Source organism: Chaetodon trifascialis, chromosome 6 (assembly GCF_039877785.1).
Source record: "Chaetodon trifascialis isolate fChaTrf1 chromosome 6, fChaTrf1.hap1, whole genome shotgun sequence".
Taxonomy (NCBI): Eukaryota; Metazoa; Chordata; class Actinopteri; order Chaetodontiformes; family Chaetodontidae; genus Chaetodon; species Chaetodon trifascialis.
In genome coordinates, this window is record NC_092061.1 from 8,883,136 (window position 1) to 8,907,163 (window position 24,028).

The window sequence follows — 24,028 nt, forward strand, 5'->3', positions numbered from 1 at the left end:
ACGGCTGTGCTTCCTCCCACAGGCAGAGAATACGAAGGCTACCAGCCGTTGTGGTTTCACCAGAGGAGGGACTCAGTCACTGGAGAGACAAACTTTGTGTACAAGGGAGGTTACTGGGAGGCCAAGGAGAAACAGGACTGGAGCATGTGTCCTAACATCTTCTAACCCGGGAACTCACCCCGGATCACTCGTAACCTCATCAGACAGGGAGCTGCTCCGCCTCTGGTCCTTAAGCAGTGGGGCGTAGCTGGCTTATGAGCACCATGTGGACCTTTGTGAGCACGGGAATGTGTATGTCTGAACACACTCTCGGATTACACTGTACCTCCAAATGTGCACTCTCATTCTGTTTTTACTGCGGGGAAGAAGACGGGGCTGAGTGGTCCTCTTTGACTCGATACTGAAACAGCAGTGAGGTAATGTGTGGATGTGAGGTGGTGATGGAGTCGTAACACCACACAGTAAAGGCACCTGCTCACTCCTGAAATCAGGTGCTCTCTAAATCCTACTCACAATGCACTTTTCTGTGTTCACCCCATTTTATTAGACAGAAACCCACATCAGAGCAGCTCACGGGTCTAGACTAACAGGGACAAAGACACATAGGAACAGAACAGTGTTGAAGGTTACAAGAAACGTGTCCTCATCCTCAGTTTTATTCAGCACAATTGAGAATATGCTGGACCTACTTTGCAAATCTTAAATTAGTTCCCTCTTTTTCGTCACGCTAATGATTTCAAGTGCTCATTATTTGCCCCTTTTAAAGAGGCTAAAGCCTGAAAATGGTGTCTGGAAGTTTCTGTCTGTTAGATTTTGTGATCAGTTACACATATACAAAGTGTTTAAAATGAATTGAGTAGAAAAGATGTTCAGAAAAAAATATTTTAATAGAAATAACTACAGACAAAATAGGAAACAGGATCATGACTTTATGAAATAATCCAATATGTTTTATACTCAGCTGCTTATTTTCTCAATTGTTTATCGCAGGTCAGGTTTGTTTAATTCCTCCAGTTTCATTTCTATTAATTATCTGTTATTATTTTAGTACATAATGATAATTATAGGCTGCACGGTGGCAGCAGGTAGTGCGCGTCTCACGGCAAGAAAGTTGCTGGTTCGATTCCCGGGTCGGGCCTTCCTGTGTGAAGTTTGCATGTTCTTCCCGCTCATGTGTGGGTTCTCTCCGGGCACTCCGGCTTCCTCCCACATACCAAAAACATGCTCATTAGGTTAATTGGTGACTCTAAAATTGTCCTTAGGTGTGAGTGTGAGCGTGAATGGTTTGTTTGTTTGTATATGTTGCCCTGCGATCGACTGGTGACCAGTTCAGGGTGTACCCCGCCTCTCGCCTGTTGACAGCTGGGATAGGCTCCAGCACCCCCCGCAACCCCGAAAGGGATAGGCAGTATAGAAAATGGATGGATGATAATTATGATGGAATAATAATTTTTCAAACAGGGCAGAGCCAGGTTTGTGATTGGCTTCGATGCGAATGAGCTGAAAGGCAAAAGCAGCCTTTTTATGTAAAATAGTCACCAGGAAATAAAAAAATACATTTTTAAAATACAAACTGCTTTAAGAAAAAAACTTTGTGAAAATAAGCAGGATGAAATAACAGGTCATAATAATGAGCTGTGTTTTTTAAATGTGTTGGATTACTTTGATTATTATCATATTTTGTCTGTATTTATTAAAATGATGCTTTACTGCATAATACCTTATTTATGAATTTAATTTTCAACACGTTACAGCTGCTATTTGATTGGTCAGATCTCTTTCTTTACAGTAGAGGCTGGTTTATCTGACTCGATGAAATATGCAGCCGTGCGGAAACATATCTGGTTTGAATGTTTGCAGTTTCCCTCTTTATACATGAAATGATCTGTTGAGTAGTCAAGTAGACTATAGTCCATGTAGAGACAGTCTGACAGCTTATTCATGTCATGTTTTCATAGAAATTGCCTCTATGCTTCAATGCATTTTAGCCACCTGATCATGCTTCAGACATCTTCCATTTGTGATTCTGATAAGTAAAACTCTGCAGTAGTTGCTCCTTTACTGTAGCTGTAGTGCATCATTGAACATCCATATCACTCTAATAGAAACCTCCATCAAAGAACTGAACACGCACTTTTCACTGTGGTTGACCATAGGTTAGTACATATCTCTGTGTTGATGTTGACAAATTTTCACTCTGTATGTGTACTTTACCTTGTCCTCTGGTGCTCTCCCATACCCACACACACACCGTATTCTTGGCCACCATTTTCAGTGGCATCATTCTCAATGATCATACATATATGAAGTCTGCATCAAGTCACTGAGGCATCCAGGAACGTGGTGGTTTCTATAGCGTGCACTAGCTCCACAGCTCCTCTCTGTCACTAGTTTGTAGCTCAGACGTTTCCAGTAGAACCAGTGAACGTGAGGCTGGAGCGGTTTCTCTGAGGAGTCCACAGTGGCTTCAGCTGACAGGAGGTTGTGGGTGCAGACAGGGCTGGTTCCTGTTCCACACCACTGTGCTGTCAGCTCCAGAGAACCCCCCCCCCCCCCCCCCAGTTGCCGCTCCAGGCTCAGCGCAGCTCACCTGTAGTCCTTTCATTTAGTGTTTGTGGGCATGCTGATCTGGGATCAGCCCACGATGGTACCCTCAGTCTTTTGCCTTTAATTGACTGATCGAGGCAAAGAGTCCCCTGACCTGTGCACTACATGTCTCCAGTGACAAGAGTTTTGGAAAACAGTTAGTATTTTTTTGTAATTATTGCTAGGAATGTAGAATTCAAGGCTGGAGGTATTGTATCTACCGTCTAGTCTCTTTGTGTGAATATTTTGTGATAAACGAATGATATTGTAAAATGAAGAATAATTATACTAATCTGAGTATTAAGTTATCTGTACAGCATAGTTCAAATCTGAAAAAAAAAAAAAAAAGACTGAATGAGCCTGAAGGTCTTGCTGACTGATTCTGCAAAGATGGATGTTAATTATGGCACCCTCAATTTGGCTGCAGATTTCTTGTTTTATATTTCCAAAAACTGTCTTAACGCACTGAAAATATTTTTTTATAGAGTCCTAGATACTAGCACATTAGTAACTGTGATTCAGTGATTCAACACATCTAAGTCTCTGATGTGCAGGCCATAAAGATGTATAAAATGTACTGGAAAAGAAATAAATTCACATAGAGTGAAGAAGGTTTTCAGTATCATAATATGAGCTGATAAAGTGTAAAATGCTTATCTGTGAGATTGTTCATCCGTGAAGTAATGATTTGATAATGAAATTAACGATGATTGATGTTCTTGTTTTTGCACAAAAGATGCTTCTTCTACCCATTTACACAAAATGTTTTAATGCGTTTTTGCTCTGTGGTTGTCATGAGCACAGTTTGGTCAATCACTAAATCTCTTGCTTGAAGGAAATTTTTTGGAAATATGCTTATCTACGTTTTTTTAAAACCAAAATGTAGATGAGAAAATCAATATCTCTCTCATATCTTTACTGTAAATGAAACAGGAGCCAGCAGCTGGTTATCTTAGCTTAGCATAGAGAATGGAAGCAGAAGGAAAGTGCTAGCGTGGCTCCATCTGTCCAAGGATAAGAAAAAACTGCATCACCTCTAAAGCTCATAAATTAACACATTATATCTTGTTTGTTTAATCGTCAGGAAGTCCCTGGTCCCGGTCACGAAATCAACTTGCACATAACGCCCCAGGAAAAATAGAAATTATTGTTTTTACTCTTTGGGTTTTTTTTTTACAAATGACACAAACAAGATGTAACTTGTTAATCAGTGAGCGTTAGAGGTGCTGGAAGGTGGAATTTTCTTCTATCAGACAGAACCCGGCTAGCAGTTTCCCTCTGTTTCCAGTTGTTAAGCTAAGCTAAGCTAAGATAAGCTAAGCTAACTAGCTGCTAGCTTTAGCCCAATGCTCAACAGACAAACATGACGGTTGTATCCCTTCTCCTCTAACTTTCAGCAAAAAAGCGAATAAGCGTTTTCTTTTTCCAAAAAGAAGTAGAACTATGCCTTTCATTTGTTACTAATTACTGCTTCGCTTCTCCTCGCCTGTCCGCTTCACACAGACTTCAAACGTTTTCAAGCTCATACGTAGATACAAGCTATTGATAGAGGTTGTGTACACTTAAAATCATATCAAGGGTGTCACATGTAAGGATGGACACTGATGCAGCAAGCTGTGTCACGTTATTAATCCTGAAAGTTGTCATTGTACAGTTTGTTCTGTATCCTCATGCACAGTCACGGCATGTGAAAGATGCTGAACGGTGGCACAGAAATTGTACAAATGGAAAGTCGGTCTGTGATTTCCTCTCTCAGCGATCAATTTGAGGTTACTAGAGATTTACTTTAATATATTGCTTTTGAGATGATTTTATATTTGAGAATACACGTTATATTTTGAATGATAGTGGAGAGCTCATCATACGTTTTAATCAATGTATTTCCAAATAACATGACCTCAGTACTTGACGGTGACTTGCCTACTGAAGTGCCCCAGTGAGGGCGTGTACAGTATCGGACAGCTGTAGCAATAACGCAGTGAGGCGTAGATCAGTCAGCTCACGGCTGTCGTTGCTTCAAACAGAACAGTTGTCGGCCTCGTGCAGAAAGGGAAAAAAACAACAACCAAAGTGTAAGTGGAGAGTGTACTGTAGACTAAAAAACTCTTCATCTGCCTTCCCTGTCACGGAGGGTTCTAATGTAAACCCCCTCTCATTGTTTCTCATTTCAACTCACCCAACTCTTAATTCACTGGTGTGATTTTTAGCTTTAATTTTTATGCTTTTCTGATTTCTACCTTCTCACGGGTGCCATTATCCTTACGTTGGTGTTTTCATATTGTTTGTATGCATAATGGGTTTGATTTGTGTGCGTGTGCGGCGCACATTTCCTTCTCATTCGATGCTGCTCAGTTTTGAGGCAGAAGTAAACTAACAAACACGGGGGAGGCTCGTCTTGCCTTGTCTAAACTGAACCCTGCTTCTCCTTTGACTGTGACTCACGGTTTCGGTGAAAAGTTTCGATGAAAGTTATGAGACACATCACAACAGCGGCCTGGTACTGGAGGTCAAAGGTGATTGATTGACCTGCCTTGACTACTACTCCTACTCCCCAAATACACGTGGGTGTATTCAGGTGTAACTGCGGATTCAACTGAGGTTTTGCTTCTTTTCTTTTTTAAATTGTGTATTTTCTCCCTTAATTTATACTCGTTTAACATTGTCTTTAAACAGCAAAGACAAAATAATGAAAAAGAAGAAAATAAAGTTGTTATTGTTGACACTGGATGTCTGTTTGCTTTATTTCCTGGATGATGGGATGTGTTGAAGCGATATGTTTCTTCAATTAATGATAAACCCAATGAAAAATCTGACCACCCTGAACAGTTATTGTGAGAATCAAGAGGAGCAAAAGTGCAGCAGTACTGTACCATTACTACTGGGTCATAAAAATCATACAGTGTTTATTAGATGGACAAAATAATAAATACAGGGAATTACAAAAGCCCTGTATGAGATATTATAGAGGCGGTTACAGATGTTCAGTCTGAGCCTTGCATCGTTAAATCCTGTGAGGTTCAGAAGTGTGTCCAGGCCATTTTTAATGAGGTGACTCAGAAGCAAGACATGTTTAATCAGGTGTAAACAGTGCATCAAAAAGCTTGACGTCTGCACCTCTGCATGGGGTCATAATTCCCCCCCCCCCCCCCCCCCCCCCCCCCCCTCTAGCAGCTCCTTTATTTTTATTTTTATTTTTATTTATGTTATCTCATGAAAAATAAATAAATAGACTGGGCCCCACACACCGAAGGTCCATCCATGTCCTAATTTAAGAGCCACTGTGGTCATGTACTTCTCAGAGAAATGGGAACTCGGACCTTGTATGGTGAGTTAAAATTAATTAAATCTTAGTCATGATGGGTATCTAACCAGCCGATTCGTTTTAGACTCAGTGTGTTTCATTTTAATTTTAATTTCATTACCTGTCTTCCAGTATGTCAGTATGGAGAAAACAAACTTTTTGCATAAATACGTGAGAAAAATCGAATATTTAGTACCAGTTTTTCTGAAATCAGATCAGGTCCTGCTCACTTTTCTGTGCTTCCCGTGGCGCTAATATTGCCGCAGTGCGCGCGACATTGACTTCCCCTCTCAGTGCGGGTCGCGAGCTGTTTGACCGTTTCCACGGCGACCAACTGAAGCTCCTGTCAATCAGTGTGTGTTTCTGCGCTCAAGTGCAGCATCGATTTAAAGCCTCCGCGTTTGTGCCTTCAAAGTGGGTACAGTGGGTAAGTTATGGATGTCTGAGGCACTACAGCGATGGAGGAACGATTTAAGACTTCAAATGTGATATTTGTTTGTTTTCATGTAATCTGACTACATGTAAAATCGTCAGGGAGTTTCAGACTGAAACTAGCTTCTGTGATTCAGGTTAGCTGTGTGTTTTCGGTCATGCTAATTGTCTTATATATAACTTTAATCTGTGTACTTTTTAGATTAAATGTAAAGGCATAGTAATATGTTTTTTTCTGAGTTGTGTGGGCTAAGAAATCTAGCCTTTAATACTACAGACATTAGCTTGTGTCAGTCAAGGCTAGCTACAAAGGCAAAGTCACTGCACTGCAGTGTTGAAGTGGACTGGGTTGTACAGCTCCTGGACGTAATGCTCACTTTGAGGAGTGGGAGAGACGGGAAGGCACAGGGATTTATAGTCCTCCTGGTGAAAAGAGCTCAGTTTGGCTTGCTAACAAGCTAAATTGTCCTGGTATCCTGGACAACTGAGCAACATAAACCCCCCACTCCTCACAACTGCCCAGTCAGCCTGAACCTCTGGCAGATACTGGGGATGTGTTGTCTGTGTGGTCCTGCTGGATGTCTACATATTTGTCTTCAGCAATAGGACATGGCTGACAGAGGCCAAGACGGAGCAAAGAGAGAAGCGGAGGACACAGATGAGCTGCTCTACACTGGTCTGAGGTTTTATCAGCTGCATATCATGTGTATCTCACTGTTTTGGGAGTTTGCAGCTCTCTTAATGACCCTTTTGTCTGCAATCACAGATCTCAATGACCGCAGCAGTGTGTTTGGACTCGACTCTTCGCCTCTCAGACTGGACCACTGTGACCTTCTCCTAGATGCTATCGATGCTCAGCTTGGTCAGCTGCAGGTCTGTGACTTTCATTCTGTCTGTCTGTGTCATTTTATGCCACTTTCTACTTGTACTTCACTATGTTTTAGAGGCAGTATCACACTTTTTACTCCACTATGGTTATTTGATAACTGAAGTTACTTTTCAGATTTAAATTATTAATGCAAAATATAAGTAGTATGTATGATTTTCAAATGGGCCATTCTGCATACTTAGCTTAGCTTTACTTTTGGTAATTCAAGTATGTTTTGATGCTGATACTGCTGTATTGTATTGTATTTTTTACACTCCACTTTTACTTACAATTACAATTGTAATTAGTCATTTGTCAGACACTTTTATCCAAAGCGATGTACATATGAATTCACACAGTGATGGCACAGCATTGGGGGCAGTTTTGGGGACAGGGATCGAACCACTGACCTCCTGATTGGTGGATGGCTGCTCTACCTCCTGAGCTACAGCCGTCTCCTACTTCTTTAAAATATCTGAATACTTCCACTACAGCCATCTATCTGCACACATGTCTATGCATACATGTAATTACGAGTGCATTTTTTAAGCAGTAAGTGTGATAAATGTGTGCAGGTCCAGCCCCAGAAACGTCAGGCAATTTCCGGAGAGCTTGATTGCACCAATTCAGGTAATTTATCATGCAGACCTCATGCCAAATTTGGTGTTTTTTTGGGGTTTTTTTTTTCAGGTGATTAATCTGTGTTTTTTTTTCCAGCTCCTCTTATGTGGAGTCAATCTCTAAGTAAAGACACAGGCCTTGGAAGTACAACTCAAACTAATGATACTCCCATGTCTTGCCTTGATTTGATACACTCTCCGACAATGGAGCAAACATCAGGTAATATCTACATTTCAGTATCTTTACAAGGAAAACTATGATTTCTGAACCAGATCCTCCTCTCGAGGTTGTCTATTTATAGGCTGTTGTTAGGGAACAAACTTGCAGTACTAGAAATGTTAAGTACATTGCTTGTTATCAGTATGTGCGTGCTTGAGTTTGCACAAACGAAAGCAAAAAGTGAAATGAGTAGGATGTGGACATGCTCCAGTAACCTGCGTAAGTCAGGTGTCTTAATTGGGTAACATTTGTGTATATGAAAGCGTTGCATTCCTTAGCGTAACAGCACAACAGGACCAAGCTTTTCCTTCACACAAAAACAACCCAGCTCTCCTCTGCTCTTTCCCCAGAGAGAAGCACAGGCTGCCGGGAAGATCCTGTCACTCATGAGGAAACTAAACATAAGTTAGACAGGAAGACGATACATAAAGAGGAAATAGAGTCTCAGAGGGAGCAGGTCATCTGGAGGCTCAAGAGGCTGCTTGGAGACACCTGTAATGAGGGATCGATGGCAGGAGAAACCCATCCTCCTTCAGACAGCATCTGCACTGAGGACTTTGTCAGACGCTTCAGAGATGAGATGGTCGAATTGGTATTTCCAGAGAGTAATATGCAGCAACTAGATAAAGAAGAAGAGGCTGAGAGGACAGAGATACCTGACTGCGTTAATTGCCAGAGCGAACATAAGGGACAAATTGTTCTTAACGTCAACAGTAGAGGAACATCAACGACAGGGAAAGGCAGTAACGACACAGAGACTGCTCACTGTTCCCAATCAGGCAAACTATGTCAAAGAAAGGAACTGGACAAATGTCTTTCTGGCAGTTATGGAGTGAAAACATCACATGTTAGTGAGAAAGCAGGAGCTGGAGAGAGAAACAACACAACACAGAGGCTTGCTGATGATGGCTGCAGTGAGTATTCTCTTTACAAACTCTTGAGAGACAAAGAGCTGTAAACATGCCGAGTAGTCATTAAGTTTCAACATGAGGATTAATAGAAAAGTCATAAAAAAGTAATAAGTCTGTTGAGTTGTGCACTTCCATGATCCCAACTGTTTCCAACAATGTTCAAACTCAGAGAAACCTGTAATTTCATTTGCTGCTTTTAATTTGCTCGCCTGTCAGTGGCGACACAGGAAGCCGCAGATGATATTTCACAGAGTAAGGAAGGAAGCTGGTGAATGTGACTAAACATAACTTGAATAAAACTTTAATACATCGCCTCGTCTGTGAACATTTCTGCCTGAGTCACATCAGATGGATTTTCACTGGCAATGACAGCAAAACCCATGATCCCTTGCTACTTCTTCATCAAACGACATCTTTGTTTTCAGCGGTTTAATTTAGAGACCCTCGCGGCAGAAATTACATGCAGTGCGTTTAAAGACTGTGAGCTTTCTTCTGGAGCCAAAGTCAAGTCAAAACGTGCTCTTGATCACCACTTCAGTCCATAACAGAGACTTGAAATCTAACAACTGTATTTCCATGTAATTTACTACGGATATTTATAGTGCCCAGAGGGTAGTGCCCTTGAAATTTACTGAGCCCATTCATTACCTTTAGATCAGCAGATAAAACCTTCATTTTAGGCATGAGCTTTTGCAGTATCTTTAAGCCAAAATGTCAACTTTACACACAGTTTCAAGGTACATTCATGCTTGTATATATCGTTTGTAACAGCACTTTTGTGTAGCAGCCTCTACAGCACACAAGTCTGTCTCTAGACTTTTATTCCTATATTCCTTTGTTTTGTCTTCTTTCAGCCGCTCACAGAACAGAGGTTGTAACAGAACATGAAACCCTGCGGCAGAACAACAGTCGTCCTAAGGGCAGGTGCTTGGCAGGTACTGCTCACAGATTACACTGTGTCTGCATGCAGAGTCAAGCTAATCCTCCAGGACATTCACTCACTGCAAACAGTGATTGTAGACTGCTTGTCTCTTTCATAGGAGTGCCTGTGTGGAGTTTTGACACCGTGTCCATTGACAGTGACCTTGACTCAGTTTGCACAGAGCAGGTCAGGCAGCATATTCACAGGCGGCCAGGTGAGAGTGAAAATCAAGAAGTGCTTGGAAACAGGCTCCTCAAATGCAGAAAATAATAGTAAGATGAATACAAGATTATTTGTGTGACTCCCTCAGGATGGCGCTCTCTCATTCAGTCTGTCACTGACATGGACGACCACTGCACCACCCAGAGTGACTACGACACAGCCACACAGGAAGAAAGTGAACCTCGATCAGGTAAAGCACAAGATGTGACTGTGCATTCCTTTGAGTTCACAGCAATAAAAGAACAGTTTCATCTTTATATGTCACTGATTTTTCCTTTCTTTGTTTACGAAGGCCAAAGTTCTTCTTGTGGAAATGTACAAAACAGAAGTCCTTCTGTCCGTAAAGCACAACGTAATAAGAGAGAAACTTACAGGTAAACCAAGAGGAAGAACATATGAAGAGATTTAGTCTCATTAGTGTTCTGTACAATTTTAAAATGCTTGTTTTGCATCTATTTCTGACATATATATTCTGTGCATGTTTGTGTATCACAGACTCGTCTGCTCTGTGGGTGACAATGACAAAGACACAGATGAGGAAATGAATGGCTGCAGCAGGAGATGCAGGCCTGAGAGGACATCAGAGAAGATGCAGTCTGATTGGGCCAAGACGAAAGCACGGCTCTCTGCGCTCCAACAAGTGAGAATGAGTCTCCCAGTGTTTTAGTGTCATATTCAGTATAATTTGAAGAATATTCTTCGGTCAGCTGTTGGAATTGTCCTACATACGTGTGCTTGAGACATCATACAGCTGGTTTGTTCTTTAGAAATGTGAGAAAGAGGAGGAGACACTACGGCTGAAGAAGACTCAGTTAAAAGATGTTGAGCTTTCTCTCTCTGAACTTCAACAGAGGCGAAAGGTAAAGTATACTGTCTGATGTGCAGTAGTTTATCAGAACAGAGGTCTCACAGTTTATGGTGTATGTCCCAGCATGCTTTGCAGGAATTAGAGACACTGAGTGTAGAGAGAGCAAAGATGGAGAAGGAGAAGAGGACTCTGGAGTTCGTTCTGAGAGACAGCAGGACAGGGAAGGACTCTTTGAGGTACAAAACCAAACTTTTACTAATTGTTTTATATAAAACTGTGTGCATCAACATAATTATGTGCTGTATAAAGGACAGTTCTGTCAAATAATAATACTGCAATGACTGTGTTGTAGTTTCCAGCTGCAGAGGCAGAGAGACGGTATTGTTGAGGTAAGAGGCACAGAAGAAGAACTCCCAACTTCAATTCAATGTAAATAGACTCTGAAAGATGTGGTCTTCATGGAGAGGGCAATGAAACCTGAGTCAAGCAATGTGTCTGTCATTACATGTTTCAGTTTTTTTTCTTAACACTACACTTTTTTGTTGCTCCACTCTTCCACAAACAGTCCGGTGTCATCATGTCAGTGCTGGAGAGGGAGGAGATGGACAGACTGCTGGACAGTGCCAAAACAGAACTGTTTGCTGAACAGCGACGTGCAAGAGAAAAGCTCGAGTGCATGCAAGAAGTACTGTGTCATTTATATCTACAAGTATGATGACAGTTAGAAGCCATAACAAGATTACACTAGTTTAAAGTAATTACACTTCCACTATAAAAACAGAATCTAAATAATATCAAATAATATCATTATTTTGATGTCAGAATGATTTTTTTTTAGATGAGGAAATAATAAAAGTCCAATTTTAGGATAATAATGGGGTGATGGTGTTCATGTGTGATCTTGGCACAGAAGTTGGAGGAGACTCGCGAGGAGCTCCAGAGGGTCACAGAGGCAGAGAGCTCACTGAGGAGCAGGTGTGCTTGTCTGGAGGAGAAATGGAGGCAGAAGAAGGATGAGACTGAGGTGACACCTAATGACATCATACTCTAATTTCTTAATTAAAATATATGTATATATATCTGCTGAACAAATGGCACACTGTCAACCTCCACCTTTTGTCTACCCGTCTGCCTTTTTGGTGTATCTCTTTTCAGGCAGCAGAGTTTCAAGTGGGTGAGCTGCAGGGTGAACTGGGAGAATGCAAGACCAGAGTGGGAACCCTGGAGAAGATGTTGGCCCAGAGGGAGCTGCAGCTACTCGATGTACAAGAGCAACGCGGGACCTTACAGGCAGAAAGAGATGGACTGAAGGGGGAGCTACAACACCTGAAAACCCAGCACTGCAGTGCACTGACAGAGGTGCAGGAGCAAACCCAGAGATTAATGGTCAGTGCTCAGGCAAACTGAGGCTTTCTGAGGTGAAGTGTACAAGTCAGGTTTTTTCTAAGGTAACACTGACTAACAAATAATCAGGATTCTTCTTTTTTCAATGCAGGAGGTAGCACTGAAGCAGCAAAAGAAAGATTTGACTTTGGCTCATGAGCAGCAAATCCAAAAGGTGAAGAACAAGTCTGTAAAACTAAAATATTGACTCTTCAAATGACATCATCACAGTTTAATGAAGTAGCAGTCCTTCTCGCTGTTGTGTTGTCAGGTTAATAAGCAGGCTGAACAGGAGAAAGCAAACGCTTTGAAAGAGCAAGCTCTGTGTCTCTCACGACACTCTGAGTCCTTGAAAAGGGTCTGTGTTTCCCTGAATATGTGAAATCCACAGTTACACTATCTCAATTTAAACTATTTGGAGAGCTGAATGCATGTATTGTATGTTAAGTTTGGCTGCCTCTGCTGGGTAGCAAAACCTAACTTTTCTTATTTTCATGATTATTGCACCATACAGCATATGCACAGGAAGTAAAAATACTCCACAGGTTTACTTTTAAAGATGTGATCCTCTCATATTCTGGCAGCTAAAAGAAGAAGACACAAAGAAGTTGAGGGATTGTCTGGAGCAGCAGAAGCAGGAGGCAAAGAACCGTGAAGAGGAGCTGCATGCAGAGGCCTTGGAAAAGGTACTCTGACAATCCTCTACCTAAAATATCCAATCTTTTTAACACGGCTGCATGATATGCACGGTATGCTCCCATTCAGGTGCACAACGCGATAGAGGAAGAGAGGAGGAAGTGGGAGGTAAAAAAAGTGGAGGCTGTGCAGGTGCACTGTGGGATACTGGAAGAGCAGAACAGAAAGAGTCTGGAAAGCATGAGGAGTGAGATGCAGAGAGAGAAGAGTAAAGCAGTGGCTCTTCAGAAGGAAGTGGTGGAGCTGAAAACAGTAAGGTGACTCACAACCACAGCATGTGACATTACCGTCTTCATAAATCAGAATAAATGTTCATTCTCTCCTTGCATGGTTTTCTTTTGATCTGGAAGAGAAAGCAGGAGTTGGAGAGTGAAAGCCGTGCACAGCAGAGAGAGCAGGAGTCTTTGCTGGCTGTTATTTGTAAATCACTGAAAGAGGAGCACCAGGCTGAGCTGCAGAAGCTGCAGAGACAGATGTCACAGGTGCAAGAAAACCACAGAAAGCAATCATGTGCAGGCACATAAAGAGACGTGGTGTTGTGGAAAAGCTGACATGGTGTGGTGTGTGGTCACAGGAGAGTCAGAGGGCAGCGCTGCGACTCGAGCAGACAGTTCAGCTTGCAGAGAAAGAGGCTGACGCGCTTCGGGTGATGCTAGAAGAAAAGGAGAGCAGCTACAGCCAAATCACAGCTGAGCTGGAGCAGCAGCTCGGGCACTGGGCCCAGGAGCTGGGAGCAGAGTGCCAGTACCTCCACCTCTTAGTGGAGCAGAGCGGAGCCAAACAAAGAGCTGTGCAGCTACCTCCCAGGTACCACTTCCTGCTCAGGCCTCCACACATATCTGTTTGATGAGGAGCTTCTAATACTGACGCCTTCACATTTTGCAGCTCTACAGTAGCTGAGGCTCTTACAAACCTGAGAACACTAAGAGAGCAGTTGAAGCACGTGATTAATGATCTACACCAGAAGCTCGACTCACAGACACAAACCACTGAGCAGCTGAGCAAAGTCAAGGTACAGTTTAGACTGGTACATGTCTGGTGTTGTTGGTGCATTACATGTACGCATGAATACAAGTTCAAATCGTTTCAGGAGCGAGAGCTGAGCATCCAGAGGCAACAGCTGAGGATGGAGAGAGACCAAGCCTTGGATTCTCTAAAGGAGCGTCTCATTCAGGTATGAACTTGCACACTTTGTGTAGCTCATGTCAGTGCACAGACACAGAGGACTCATCACTCACAGTGCTGTTCTGCCCCATTTCTGCAGGAGCACATTGAGGAGTTAAGCAGCCTGAACTGGGCCCATACGTGTGGTGGAGGAGCTGAGGGAGGAGGAGCGGCAGCATCGCTTCGCAAACAGCTGAAGGCCAAAGACCTGGAGCTCAGACAGGTTCAGAGGAGCATGGGTCAGTGGAAGGAGCAGACGGCAGCGCGTCTGGCATGCAAGTTTGAAGAGGAGTTGATCGCTGAACTGGAAAGGTAGCACACGAACAAAGTACGTTTTAATCCGCCATCTTTCATGCTGTTCTTTCCTAAAAATGGCCCAGACCCATCGAAAAACAATATTCTGCTTCTGTGTTTAAGTTTTGCTGTGATTTGTGCTGTCCCACAGGTGCAAGACAAAGTTGTTAAGGGGCAGGTAACTGGTTTCTGTCTCTGTGGACACTAGATGACAAACTAACCAGCTGTCTGTCCTTATAAGAGCATGATCTCACCTCAACTCACTGCGTTATGCATTTCATACCATAGATGTAACACTAACTGTACTTGTAAACCCAGAAATCCTCCATGTAGTTACCTTAATTATTCACAAGTGACAGTCCTTCAAATGTAGGTTTGTTTGTTTTCCAGAAAATCATCAAAGGCTCAAGAGGAGAGACAGAGGAAGTCAGAGAGGCCTGAAGGAGAGGTGACGCAGAGTGCAAAGGTAAGCGTTTCACTGCTCCAGTGTGGGCTTGAACGCCAACGCTCTTACAGAAATGAAATGTTAAGATATTTAATATTTCTTTGTTTGTCTTTCCTCCATCAGGAAGCTCAGAATTCAGTTTGCTCCCCCTCCCTCCTTGTTGCTGCCTCTCACAGCCCCTCAGATGTGGCTTCGCTGAAGCTTCTGCGTTACCTCCAGAGCAAAGTCAAGCAGCTCCGTGTAGAAAACCAGGCCTACCCCTGGAGCCTCTCGCCTGTAAGTACAAGCCCTTCAGATTTGTCAGGATCCTATCTTACAACAGTGAGTACATGCTTTTACAGCAGGTTACTGTTGATTTATTGACTTGTCCCTCATTCAGTTTAGCCACGAGCTGCATTTACAGTGGTGATAAACAGGTACGCTTCCATGTTAGCAATTTATGGATCTGATTTTAAATCCTCTTTCAGTCAAAATAAACATAAAAGTACTTTCTAAAACTGTTAAAATCGATGAAAATACTACTGTAAATATGGCAGTGTCATTAACATTTGAATGTTATTTCTGTGCTTGTCCTCATAATATGAGAATGTAGTAATGAACGCAAGTGCTGGTGTCTCCTTTATAGATGAGTCAAGGTCAAGACATTGCTGGGATTCAGAGCCACTCATCTATCAGGACAGTCTCAAGTACATGAACCCTCAATCTGTGGGTGTGTTATACACACCAGTGGCATAATATTTGCTGAGTGTCAAGCAGTTAAGGCTGTTTTTGTGGCCACAGAAATGAATCATTTACTGTTACATGAGCATAAGATAGCAGCTTAACAAGCAGGTCATGATGAGAAATGACACAAGTGAAGATTTGGTCATTAAGTTCACATTCCTCTGCGTGACGGCTGTGAAGTTTTATGGCTTAAGGTTACAGTGAACTTTAAGTAACTGATGAGCTGATGTTTTACTGGAGATCATGTGAGTTATGTAAAGAAACTCATGAAGCTGACAGTACTGTGGGAATCCCTTGTATACTGTAAAAAATGTTACATGATGTGAAATTACACATTAAAAAAAGTCTTTAAGTATCTTTTATCAGCTTTGTGAATTTGTTATTTTAATCTAAAGAAAACTCTACTGGGACTGATGCTGGATTTTGTCCATAAGACCGATTAATGCCAATTTATTTAACAACTACTTCCCTATTTAAGTTACTGTAATCATCAGCATCAGTCTTGGATCAGCACTGAGTCTCACTTTAACTTTACTGATGAATGAAATCATCCTGAATCAAGACAATGACGTGGCTCTAACTGACCTTAAATTGGACACAGTAAATCAAAATGCGATCCAATAAAAACTGCCAATGCTACACAGAATCTCTACATGAACAAGAGTTTATTTAAAAACAAATAAAAAGTAATAACACTCGATGGCTGATCGCAATTCTTGTAATGCACATATGAAAATACAATCAAATCATAAAAAGGTGCATTTCCATTACTTCTTTACAAAATTCCTCAAAGCCCACAGATGGCATACTTGCTAAGCACTACGGAAGATAATCTCTACCACAACAAGTACAACTGCAAGCAGGAAGCCATGCTGTGAGCAAATGTGAACACACGGGACCTTTTTTTGTATCAACAATGCCCAGAAGCTGAACACAAAAGCAATACTAAATTAATGTGCTGCACACTGTTTAACAAAGAACAAAGTCATATTTACAGTACACCAGTGTGTCTCTGGCCAGGCTTTGGCAAAATTATATACAAACGATCTTATTTCTAACAGCAAAGGTTAATTGTGTAAGTTATATAAAACAGTAAGGCTGTCTACAGAACTTTTCAGAGACTTAAGATCATGACAGTTCCCTCTGAGATTTTAACTGATAGAACTGAATTATTCGGTCAGTGTTATCATTACATCTTTCGTATAATAGTGATTTAACAGTCAAAAAAACGAAACTGAGCGACTGTAAAGCAAAAGATGTGTTGCACAAATTGTCCAAAACAGCACAATATTCATGTAAAGCCACCATGCCTTTCCAAACTAGACCAGCTTCAAGTGGTTCTGAGTCCTTTATAGTCTTTTGTATGACAACATGTCCCACCTTTTATTTTGGCGTGACTTTTCAAGTCATCAAGCACGATTACATTTCCATGTCCTCCTCTCCGGAGCTGTGGGCCACAGGAAAGTTGTACAGAGAAGAGTGCGTGTCTGCAGGGGGGCTGGAGGGACTGTGAGGGGTGGGAGATGGACATGGAGTCGGGGGCTGCCGAGACACTGTCTGTTGTTTACGCTGTTTCTGTAATGAGACCTTTCGCTTCCGGCAGAAGGGATCGTCTGGTGGGCGCCACAACACCAACTCCATGCAGGAATGGCTCCTGAAAGAATGAGATAAACAAAAAAGGGTCAAGAGCTTTTCAAGGAGGAAACAACCAACGTAACAAGACTCATGTTACAAATCACTTCATTCAACATCAAATGTTCCAAAATGAGAATAACATACACAGACTGGGCTACTGTGTGCGGCAGGATGTCACTGATGCCGCGCTGCAGACCCTCCTTCAGGCTGTCAGAGATCACCAGTACCGGCCGTCTGGGGGCTGGTTCCACATCAAGATCTTCATCCTCATCGTCATCCTCGAGCGTTATTCTATGGTACATCAATTTTGCAATATATGCTTAAAGGAATAGAGGGTACCCTCTATGTGGACCATGTGTTGTTGGACCACCTCCCCAAAAAAAAGCTATCACCACCACTGGGCAGCCAAACAACCCCACACCATGACCCACAATATCTTAATATAATCGGTTTTTAACAAAACAATAATATAGCAAGACAATAAATGAAAATAATCACCCATGGGGAAAGTAACACTACATTTTTCCTTTTCACACCTGCAGTTTTTGCAGCTTTTCACACATCATGCATACCTGTCTTCGATCTCCTGAAGCTTCCTCTGAGCTGCTTCTATCTCCATGCAGGAGCTCTCGGTCTCTGGTCGGGACAGAGTAGAGGAGGACTGCGGCAAAGTCAAGGGCTGAGGCGCTGGGCAGGGCTGTGGAGGTGCAGGGCCAGCCTGCTGTACAGACAGAGGGGGGCAGCTGTTTGCTGTCGGCCAGTCCTGACGAGTGCTAGTGTACGAGTTCTCTGAAATGTCCACTTCTGCCTCCAGCATTAACCTCCTCCTTTTGGCACTGCATCCCCTGTGAAAACATGATGGGAAACGCTCATATGTGACTACTCCACGTGTTGTCAGACTGCTTTGTCTGTGTGCATCTCTCACTTACTCATCATCAACTCTCCTCCTGTGCTTCCTCAGGCATCGTGTCTCCCAGCTGCTGCGGGACAGAGTGACAGGTGTGTCAAAACATAAAATTCAACATCAGGTTAAGATTACAAAGATACTTCACGTACTACCAGTGTGTTTCTGACAAATGTATGGAGGAACTTTACAACCCCAAATCATCAGCTACATACTTGTTGGAGAGGGTCGCTCTCTGTGGGTGGCCAGACGTACTCGGGGGTGCGAGGTCAAATTCAGGAAGGCTTGTGGGGCCTGAAAATGAATACATGGCCGGCACAAACTCCACTCCTGTGCTTGTGAGAGCAGAGTGATGCACGGTGGTCCAGCCGGTGAAATGATTTGGAGAAGCACCGGTAGATTAATACAAACGGACCTGACCTGGAAGATCAGTATTGATACCTCTCAGACAGGCTGATTAAGGTATATTCTGTAACCTACATGACGCACAACTTATAAATATGCCTGCACGAGGGCAGCTAGCTGGTTATTTAGCTAACGTTAGCTACGATGCTATTACTGCGTGTCACCTGTTATATGACATTTCGGATAAAATATGCTATTAAGTTACTGTAAAATGACAGAATGACAGCTTCATCTCTGCGCTGAGTAACTTTGCACAAGTTAAGCAGAAACATATATCGTTACAGACCGACCTGTGCGGCTGCCCTCCCCCTTGCTGTTTGTGCTTATGTTTTGATGGCTAGTCTCCGTCAGTTTGCATTGTATTCCGTTTGAATAATCCTGTTAGCGCACAGCGACAGCCACTGCAAGTTCAAGTCTTACTAAGGTAATATTACAATGCCACCTGCAAGCAGAAATAACACCAAAATTACATCCCCTGTGGTGTGAACTGCTGAAAAAGTAGGCTGGGTTAACGTCGGCTAGCTGTTGTGAAGTGAGTCGCGCCAGAAGTGTCGTCAAAATTCTACAACGCACGTATGTTACGTCAGGTGGATTGTGGGATTAGTAGTTCTTAATGACAAACTAGTTACCATAACGTCTTGTTTACAGAAGCAAACTAAACTAGCGTCAGTTGAACTGTGTGTTGCTACGTAAATCTGTTATATCTAGTAAAAATGTCTCTGTACTCTAAAATCCGGCATACGCAGCGAACGGAAGATGATTGTTTTACAGTGAAATATACACCTGCCTCTTGTTTTGTTCGTTTTACCAAAGAATACATGCGATTGAAAAGTAATCCTCTCCAACGTGCTGTTTGTGGTCCGGCCCACAACGGGCGTTTAAAGGGACCGTCTCGCTGACGCAGATCACCGGTCATGTGACAGTGAAACACTAGAAGCTGTTGTCTCTGCCTGTGTCCTCACTCAGCTCTGATTCTTCACCTCGGAGTCACTCTGAGCAGGTTAGACACCGCTGTTTCCTGCAAAACTTAAGAAGCTTACAGGCTAATGACGAAGCTGCTGTGACAATATGAGAATAACGATCTTATAATTTCAACCTAACATCGCCGAGCAGGCTGTTTGTATCTAATCCATAAGTAGATTGCCGCTATTTTCAGATTCATTGTTTGACATCTCTGTCCCTGTGTGTCTTACATACGTGACAACAAAAGAAAAGCTTTTGATCTCTTCATTTTACAGTACATCTGTATACTTTAACGTGTCAAAGCAAATATATTGATTTATTTCCACTGTTTGTGTGTCATTTCACAGATTGTCCGGAATGCTGTCTTTAGTTGTTATCACAGGTCTGCTGGCGTTTGCCTCTGGCAAACCATGTGGTAAGTATTTTTAATAAAAATCCAGTAATCACTTAAAAACCCAGACGACCAAAACAAAATCTGCTTGACCTCTGGGAAAACCCAGTTTACAGATACACTGACTCATTGGTCCGGACATTCACTGATTTTGTAATAACCTACGTCAGGAATTTGAATGGCCTTCATGTTGCTTTGCTTGTTGACAAAAGTTGTGCAATTATTTAATTACGGTGAATGTCTGTCTGTAACGATGGTAAAATATGAAGCAGAGACTTGCGGATATTTGGAACTTGAGACTTCTTTGAGTTATTGTTTTCACAGTCTTTATTTCCTCGTTTTGCGACTGCTGATGCTGCAGTTGTGGTTTTGCAATGCTTTGAAAGTTCATGTTGATGTCAGCAAGGGAAGGTTACTGAAATACTTCATGTGTGTGATCAAAAATTTGCTGACACATTTCTCTTCTTTTAATCCAGACACTGAAGGATCCAACAGCGAGCTGCTCCTGACCCTCAATAAGAATCTCCTTCGCTCTCTGGAGACGCAGGAAGGCCTCCCCAATCCCAGCGTCCACTTGGCACTACGGCTTTCCACTCGGCACAACCTGGCCAAGGAGAGCGAACACCTTAACCAACTGAAAAGTAGTTTGCACAATGACATTCAAAGGTATTCGACTGTTGAAGGATGCTCTCATTCTTCAGTGTCGCTTGTTGCGCTGAAACAACAATGTCATTCTATTTTCAATCTGGATTTTCACTGATTTATCTTTTTCCTTGATGTTCTCACCTGTCTCATATCTTTCTCAGCTCTCTCACTAACAGCCAGCCTGTGGTTGGCATCATGGCGCTTTACACTCTGGCTTTGAAGTCCTCCTGCCACGACCTCAACACGGTCACCTTCACCGTCAGTGAGGCGAGCGAGACGCTGCTGACGCACCTGAAGAAGCAGATGGAACAAGAAAAAGAACACATCGCCTGTGAGTTTTCCTTGACCTTTTGGAGGCCAACGGTTGTCATAAAAAGTGTTCACCATCCTGTTTTACATTGTGCTACAAAATGAGCACAGAGATAAGTCAGCACGGATATTTCTTCGGAAAGCAAATTCCGAGAAACTGTTGTACTTTGTCTTATAATGCTGCAGCAACAGGTTTTATTTCAGTTTTGATCGAATTCGTCATTAGAGGCACTGGAGAAAATAAAGTACATTTTAATTTATTCAACATAACTGTGAAGTCATGCCTTAATATAATTTGGCTTCTTTTATTTCTTCTCTTCTCTTGCGCAGTCAGCCACCGCCCTTTAACCAACTATTACCAGTATTCCCTGGGCGTGCTCGCCCTTTGCGTGAGCGGCATCAGGGTCAACAACCATGTCAGCAACAAGCTCATCAAGGCAGTAGAACACAACCATTTAACGCATGGGGACTCTGAGAGCGTCGGTGAGTGAAACCTGCCTAAACTAATGATGAGATTAAAGAAATATAGTATATTTACTGTTTAGCCTCATCAGCTTCATTGATTTTTTTTTAATATCTGCTGCTTTGATATCAGCAACACATTTCAAAAAAGTTGGGACAGGAGCAACTAAAGACTCGGGAAGTTGTCCAAAAACACCTGTTTGGAACATTCCACAGGTAAACAGGTTCATTGGTAACAGGTGATAGCATCATGATTGGTATGAAAGGGGCATCCTGGAAAGGCTCAGTCATTCACAAGCGAGGATGGAGCGAGGTTCACCACTTTGTGAACACGTGATTGTATGAAGGATTACTGCATGGAGCACTCTGTTAAACTGTTGACACTCAGCAGTTTGTTTGCAAATGATTGCATTTGTTTTTATTTGTCTGTTTAACTTTTTTGCAATCAGGGTTGTAACACGACTGAGCTCTGTACTGAGGACAGAGATGTACAACCACAAACTAGATCAAACCAGTGCTGTTTTGTTGCATACATTACATCATATTTCAGACAGGTAAATTCCTTCATGGTAGATTTATTTTACTAGTGGGCCATCTCACCCAAATTTGCCAGAATGAAGGTTCAGGATGGGAAGGTTCTGTTAAAGCCACCACAGTGTTTATATTTGTGACTCCAGTAACCGCTCTCAGTTCTTCTTTTGTTCGACTTTCCTGTTGTCTTAAATATGCATGTTGTAATCCTACTTTCTCTCTCTAGACACCTACGCCATGGCTGGAATGGCACTGCAGTGTGTGAAGAACGCTGGTTCTTATGTGCACAATGTTGCTGAGCTTGACACAGCCCTTGCTAAGATCAAGCAGAAGCTCTTGGCCTCTCAGAGGACTGACGGCCACATTGGCAATGAGTTCAGCACAGGCCTTGCAGTTCAGGTAAGGATCTTTTGCCTTTTTTCTGTTCAGCTCTCTGTGTCTGATACCTTATACTACAAAATCAAAGCTTAAATCTGCCTGTTTGTTGTGTTCAAGGCCTTAATTGCAATGGGCAGCCCAGTTGCAGAGTGTGCTGCCTCGCTGGAGGCCATCAGGACAGATGCCAGAAGCAACACATACCACAACCCCATGGCCATATCTCAGGTCCTGCCAGCCCTCCACCAGAAATCCTACCTGACACTTAAAAGCAAGGCGTGCCTCAATGAGGACGGTATGTGCAGCGACATTTCTGCCCCCGTGCTCGCTTCAGATGATGTCAGGTTGTGTCTGTATTGTGACTGTATTGTGCCTTCCTGCAGACACTCTGGTGCTGGAGCCTGTAGATCCTGTCGTGGTTTTACCGAGTGAGACCAAAGTGACAGTGACGGTGGAAGTGGTGATGTCCAGCGGGGCAACTGCTGTTTACTCTGTGGACGTGCCAAAGGGCAGCTCTCTGTTGGAGGCCCTGGAACTTCTCAAGGGGACAGGCATTGGCTTCACGTGAGTTTACATCATGTAACTGTGTGTTTCAGCTTTTTATGGCTTTTTTAAAGTCCCATGTGAGTGCCTACACTGTTTGATACTGGTAGGTTTGACAAGGAGTCCAGCCTGTGGGGACCTTTCTTAAGTATGGTGAACGGCGAGCAGGCCAGACAGAGTGACCGCAGATACTGGCACCTCTCCTCTGATGGCACTGCACTCAGCCAGGGTGAGGACACACACACACACACACACACACACACACACACACACACACACACACACACACACACACACACACACACACACACACGCACACACACACAAAATAACATAAAGTATTCTTTTTATTTAATTGAACTGCTGCTTTAATTTCACTTTGGTTCAAAAACAAATGCTGGTTTGCTCCCTCAGGTGTAAGTGATTACAAGATTGAGGCGGCTCAAAAGATCACCATCAAAAACACGAGCTACTGAGAGGCAGTTCCTGCTGATGCAACACTGATTAATGAGCACCACAGTTCAACAACAGTTCAGGCATGACTCTTATCCATCCTTTTTTCTTTTCTTTTTTAACCAGTGATAATACTTAAATTGTCTGATGCCATCATCTCTGAATTAATGGTTTTGGTGGTTTCACAGAACTGAAGTGTAATTTAGAACTAATTGAGCAGACTTTGCTGTGAATATTCTTAGTTTGGTATGTAAATTGTCAAGCTTTTTTATGATAGATTGTTAAATGAGTGTGAAATGTTTGTTCAAATGGATTACAACGCATGATTGTGCTTTTTTAAACAAATAAAAAAGTTCAGATGGCTTTTTAAAATGACGTTTCTGTATTTTTGTGTTTTTGTTGCAAACTAAATATGAAATATATGCAAGTGACAGCTGAGGTAATGATTAGATAATATTAGATCTCTTTCAGTAACATGGTTCATAAAAACTATGACATTTGAATGTAATGTAGATTTTTATTGCATGTGTGTGCAATGTGAAAATGAAAATAACAAATTATGGGTTATATCCTGTGCTATATCTTATGTTTTTTACTGCTTTACTTCCTATAATAAAGACATTACAAGTACATAATATAGAAAAAGGCAATACATAATGAAAAAGAAGTACATTTGAGGTCAAATTTGTTAAGTTTAGTTAAAAGACCACAACAAGAAAGTCTGGCAATGACAAACAGATATGTTTACAAGGACTTTATCATTATCATAGTCACAAACAATATAACATATAGAAAGTAACAATATTACAAATTGAGA

General features: G+C 42.3%; 4 protein-coding genes across 12 annotated transcripts in view; 3 read left to right on the top strand and 1 right to left on the bottom strand.

The window, feature by feature from the left end:
• The window catches only part of osbp2b (oxysterol binding protein 2b), a 44,792-nt gene extending 41,874 nt beyond the window's left edge, over positions 1-2,918 (top strand). For 3 of the 6 annotated variants that reach the window (XM_070964507.1, XM_070964508.1, XM_070964510.1), the window contains one exon: positions 23-2,918. In XM_070964507.1, the coding sequence (XP_070820608.1) occupies positions 23-165 (143 nt within the window). In that variant the 3' untranslated portion in view covers positions 166-2,918. The remainder of the gene's footprint in view (positions 1-22) is intronic. The other 3 variants (XM_070964505.1, XM_070964506.1, XM_070964509.1) reach the window with 1 other exon arrangement.
• Positions 2,919-6,149: 3,231 nt separating this feature from the next.
• Positions 6,150-15,956, top strand: LOC139332992 (trichohyalin). The gene is made up of 29 exons (XM_070965198.1): positions 6,150-6,314; positions 6,920-6,995; positions 7,086-7,192; positions 7,763-7,817; positions 7,905-8,027; positions 8,378-8,941; positions 9,793-9,873; positions 9,979-10,074; positions 10,171-10,272; positions 10,375-10,456; positions 10,578-10,722; positions 10,850-10,942; positions 11,014-11,126; positions 11,243-11,279; positions 11,456-11,575; positions 11,801-11,914; positions 12,046-12,276; positions 12,386-12,448; positions 12,858-12,959; positions 13,039-13,221; positions 13,320-13,451; positions 13,544-13,776; positions 13,855-13,981; positions 14,060-14,143; positions 14,234-14,445; positions 14,579-14,605; positions 14,818-14,893; positions 14,996-15,148; positions 15,498-15,956. The coding sequence occupies exons 2-29, from the start codon at positions 6,929-6,931 to the stop codon at positions 15,564-15,566; spliced, it is 3,591 nt and encodes a 1,196-aa protein (XP_070821299.1). The 5' UTR covers positions 6,150-6,314; positions 6,920-6,928; the 3' UTR covers positions 15,567-15,956.
• A 286-nt stretch (positions 15,957-16,242) lies between these two features.
• Positions 16,243-19,073, bottom strand: ccdc117 (coiled-coil domain containing 117). 4 transcript variants are annotated; one of them, XM_070965199.1, is made up of 6 exons: positions 18,830-19,073; positions 18,350-18,554; positions 18,160-18,210; positions 17,803-18,075; positions 17,375-17,521; positions 16,243-17,249 (listed from the first exon to the last, which is right to left on the bottom strand). In XM_070965199.1, exons 2-6 carry the CDS (start codon positions 18,442-18,444, stop codon positions 17,015-17,017), a joined length of 801 nt encoding a protein of 266 aa, XP_070821300.1. In that variant the 5' UTR covers positions 18,445-18,554; positions 18,830-19,073; the 3' UTR covers positions 16,243-17,014. The 4 variants fall into 4 exon arrangements, with proteins under 4 accessions (XP_070821300.1, XP_070821302.1, XP_070821303.1 ...); XM_070965201.1 differs by having other exon boundaries at positions 18,350-18,464; positions 18,830-19,068; XM_070965202.1 differs by having other exon boundaries at positions 18,160-18,207; positions 18,350-18,464; positions 18,830-18,953.
• A 373-nt stretch (positions 19,074-19,446) lies between these two features.
• Positions 19,447-23,579, top strand: tcn2 (transcobalamin II). The gene is made up of 10 exons (XM_070964516.1): positions 19,447-19,539; positions 19,850-19,917; positions 20,370-20,559; positions 20,700-20,869; positions 21,178-21,330; positions 22,067-22,239; positions 22,336-22,510; positions 22,599-22,779; positions 22,869-22,987; positions 23,173-23,579. Exons 2-10 carry the CDS (start codon positions 19,860-19,862, stop codon positions 23,232-23,234), a joined length of 1,281 nt encoding a protein of 426 aa, XP_070820617.1. The 5' UTR covers positions 19,447-19,539; positions 19,850-19,859; the 3' UTR covers positions 23,235-23,579.
• Positions 23,580-24,028: the final 449 nt, after the last annotated feature.

Coding starts and splice junctions, on each gene's coding strand:
- tcn2 (XM_070964516.1), top strand. CDS start 19,860: ATGCTGTCTTTAGTTGTTATCACAGGTCTGCTGGCGTTTGCCTCTGGC. Junction 20,870..21,177: donor AGAAAAAGAACACATCGCCT/GTGAGTTTTCCT, acceptor TCTCTTGCGCAG/TCAGCCACCGCCCTTTAACC. Junction 22,780..22,868: donor GGGACAGGCATTGGCTTCAC/GTGAGTTTACAT, acceptor TGATACTGGTAG/GTTTGACAAGGAGTCCAGCC.
- LOC139332992 (XM_070965198.1), top strand. CDS start 6,929: ATGGCTGACAGAGGCCAAGACGGAGCAAAGAGAGAAGCGGAGGACACA. Junction 7,818..7,904: donor GCTTGATTGCACCAATTCAG/GTAATTTATCAT, acceptor TTTTTTTTCCAG/CTCCTCTTATGTGGAGTCAA. Junction 13,452..13,543: donor TGCAGAGACAGATGTCACAG/GTGCAAGAAAAC, acceptor GTGTGGTCACAG/GAGAGTCAGAGGGCAGCGCT.
- ccdc117 (XM_070965199.1), bottom strand. CDS start 18,444: ATGTATTCATTTTCAGGCCCCACAAGCCTTCCTGAATTTGACCTCGCA. Junction 18,076..18,159: donor AGGAGGAGAGTTGATGATGA/GTAAGTGAGAGA, acceptor ATGTTTTCACAG/GGGATGCAGTGCCAAAAGGA. Junction 17,522..17,802: donor CTTCAGGAGATCGAAGACAG/GTATGCATGATG, acceptor GATGTACCATAG/AATAACGCTCGAGGATGACG.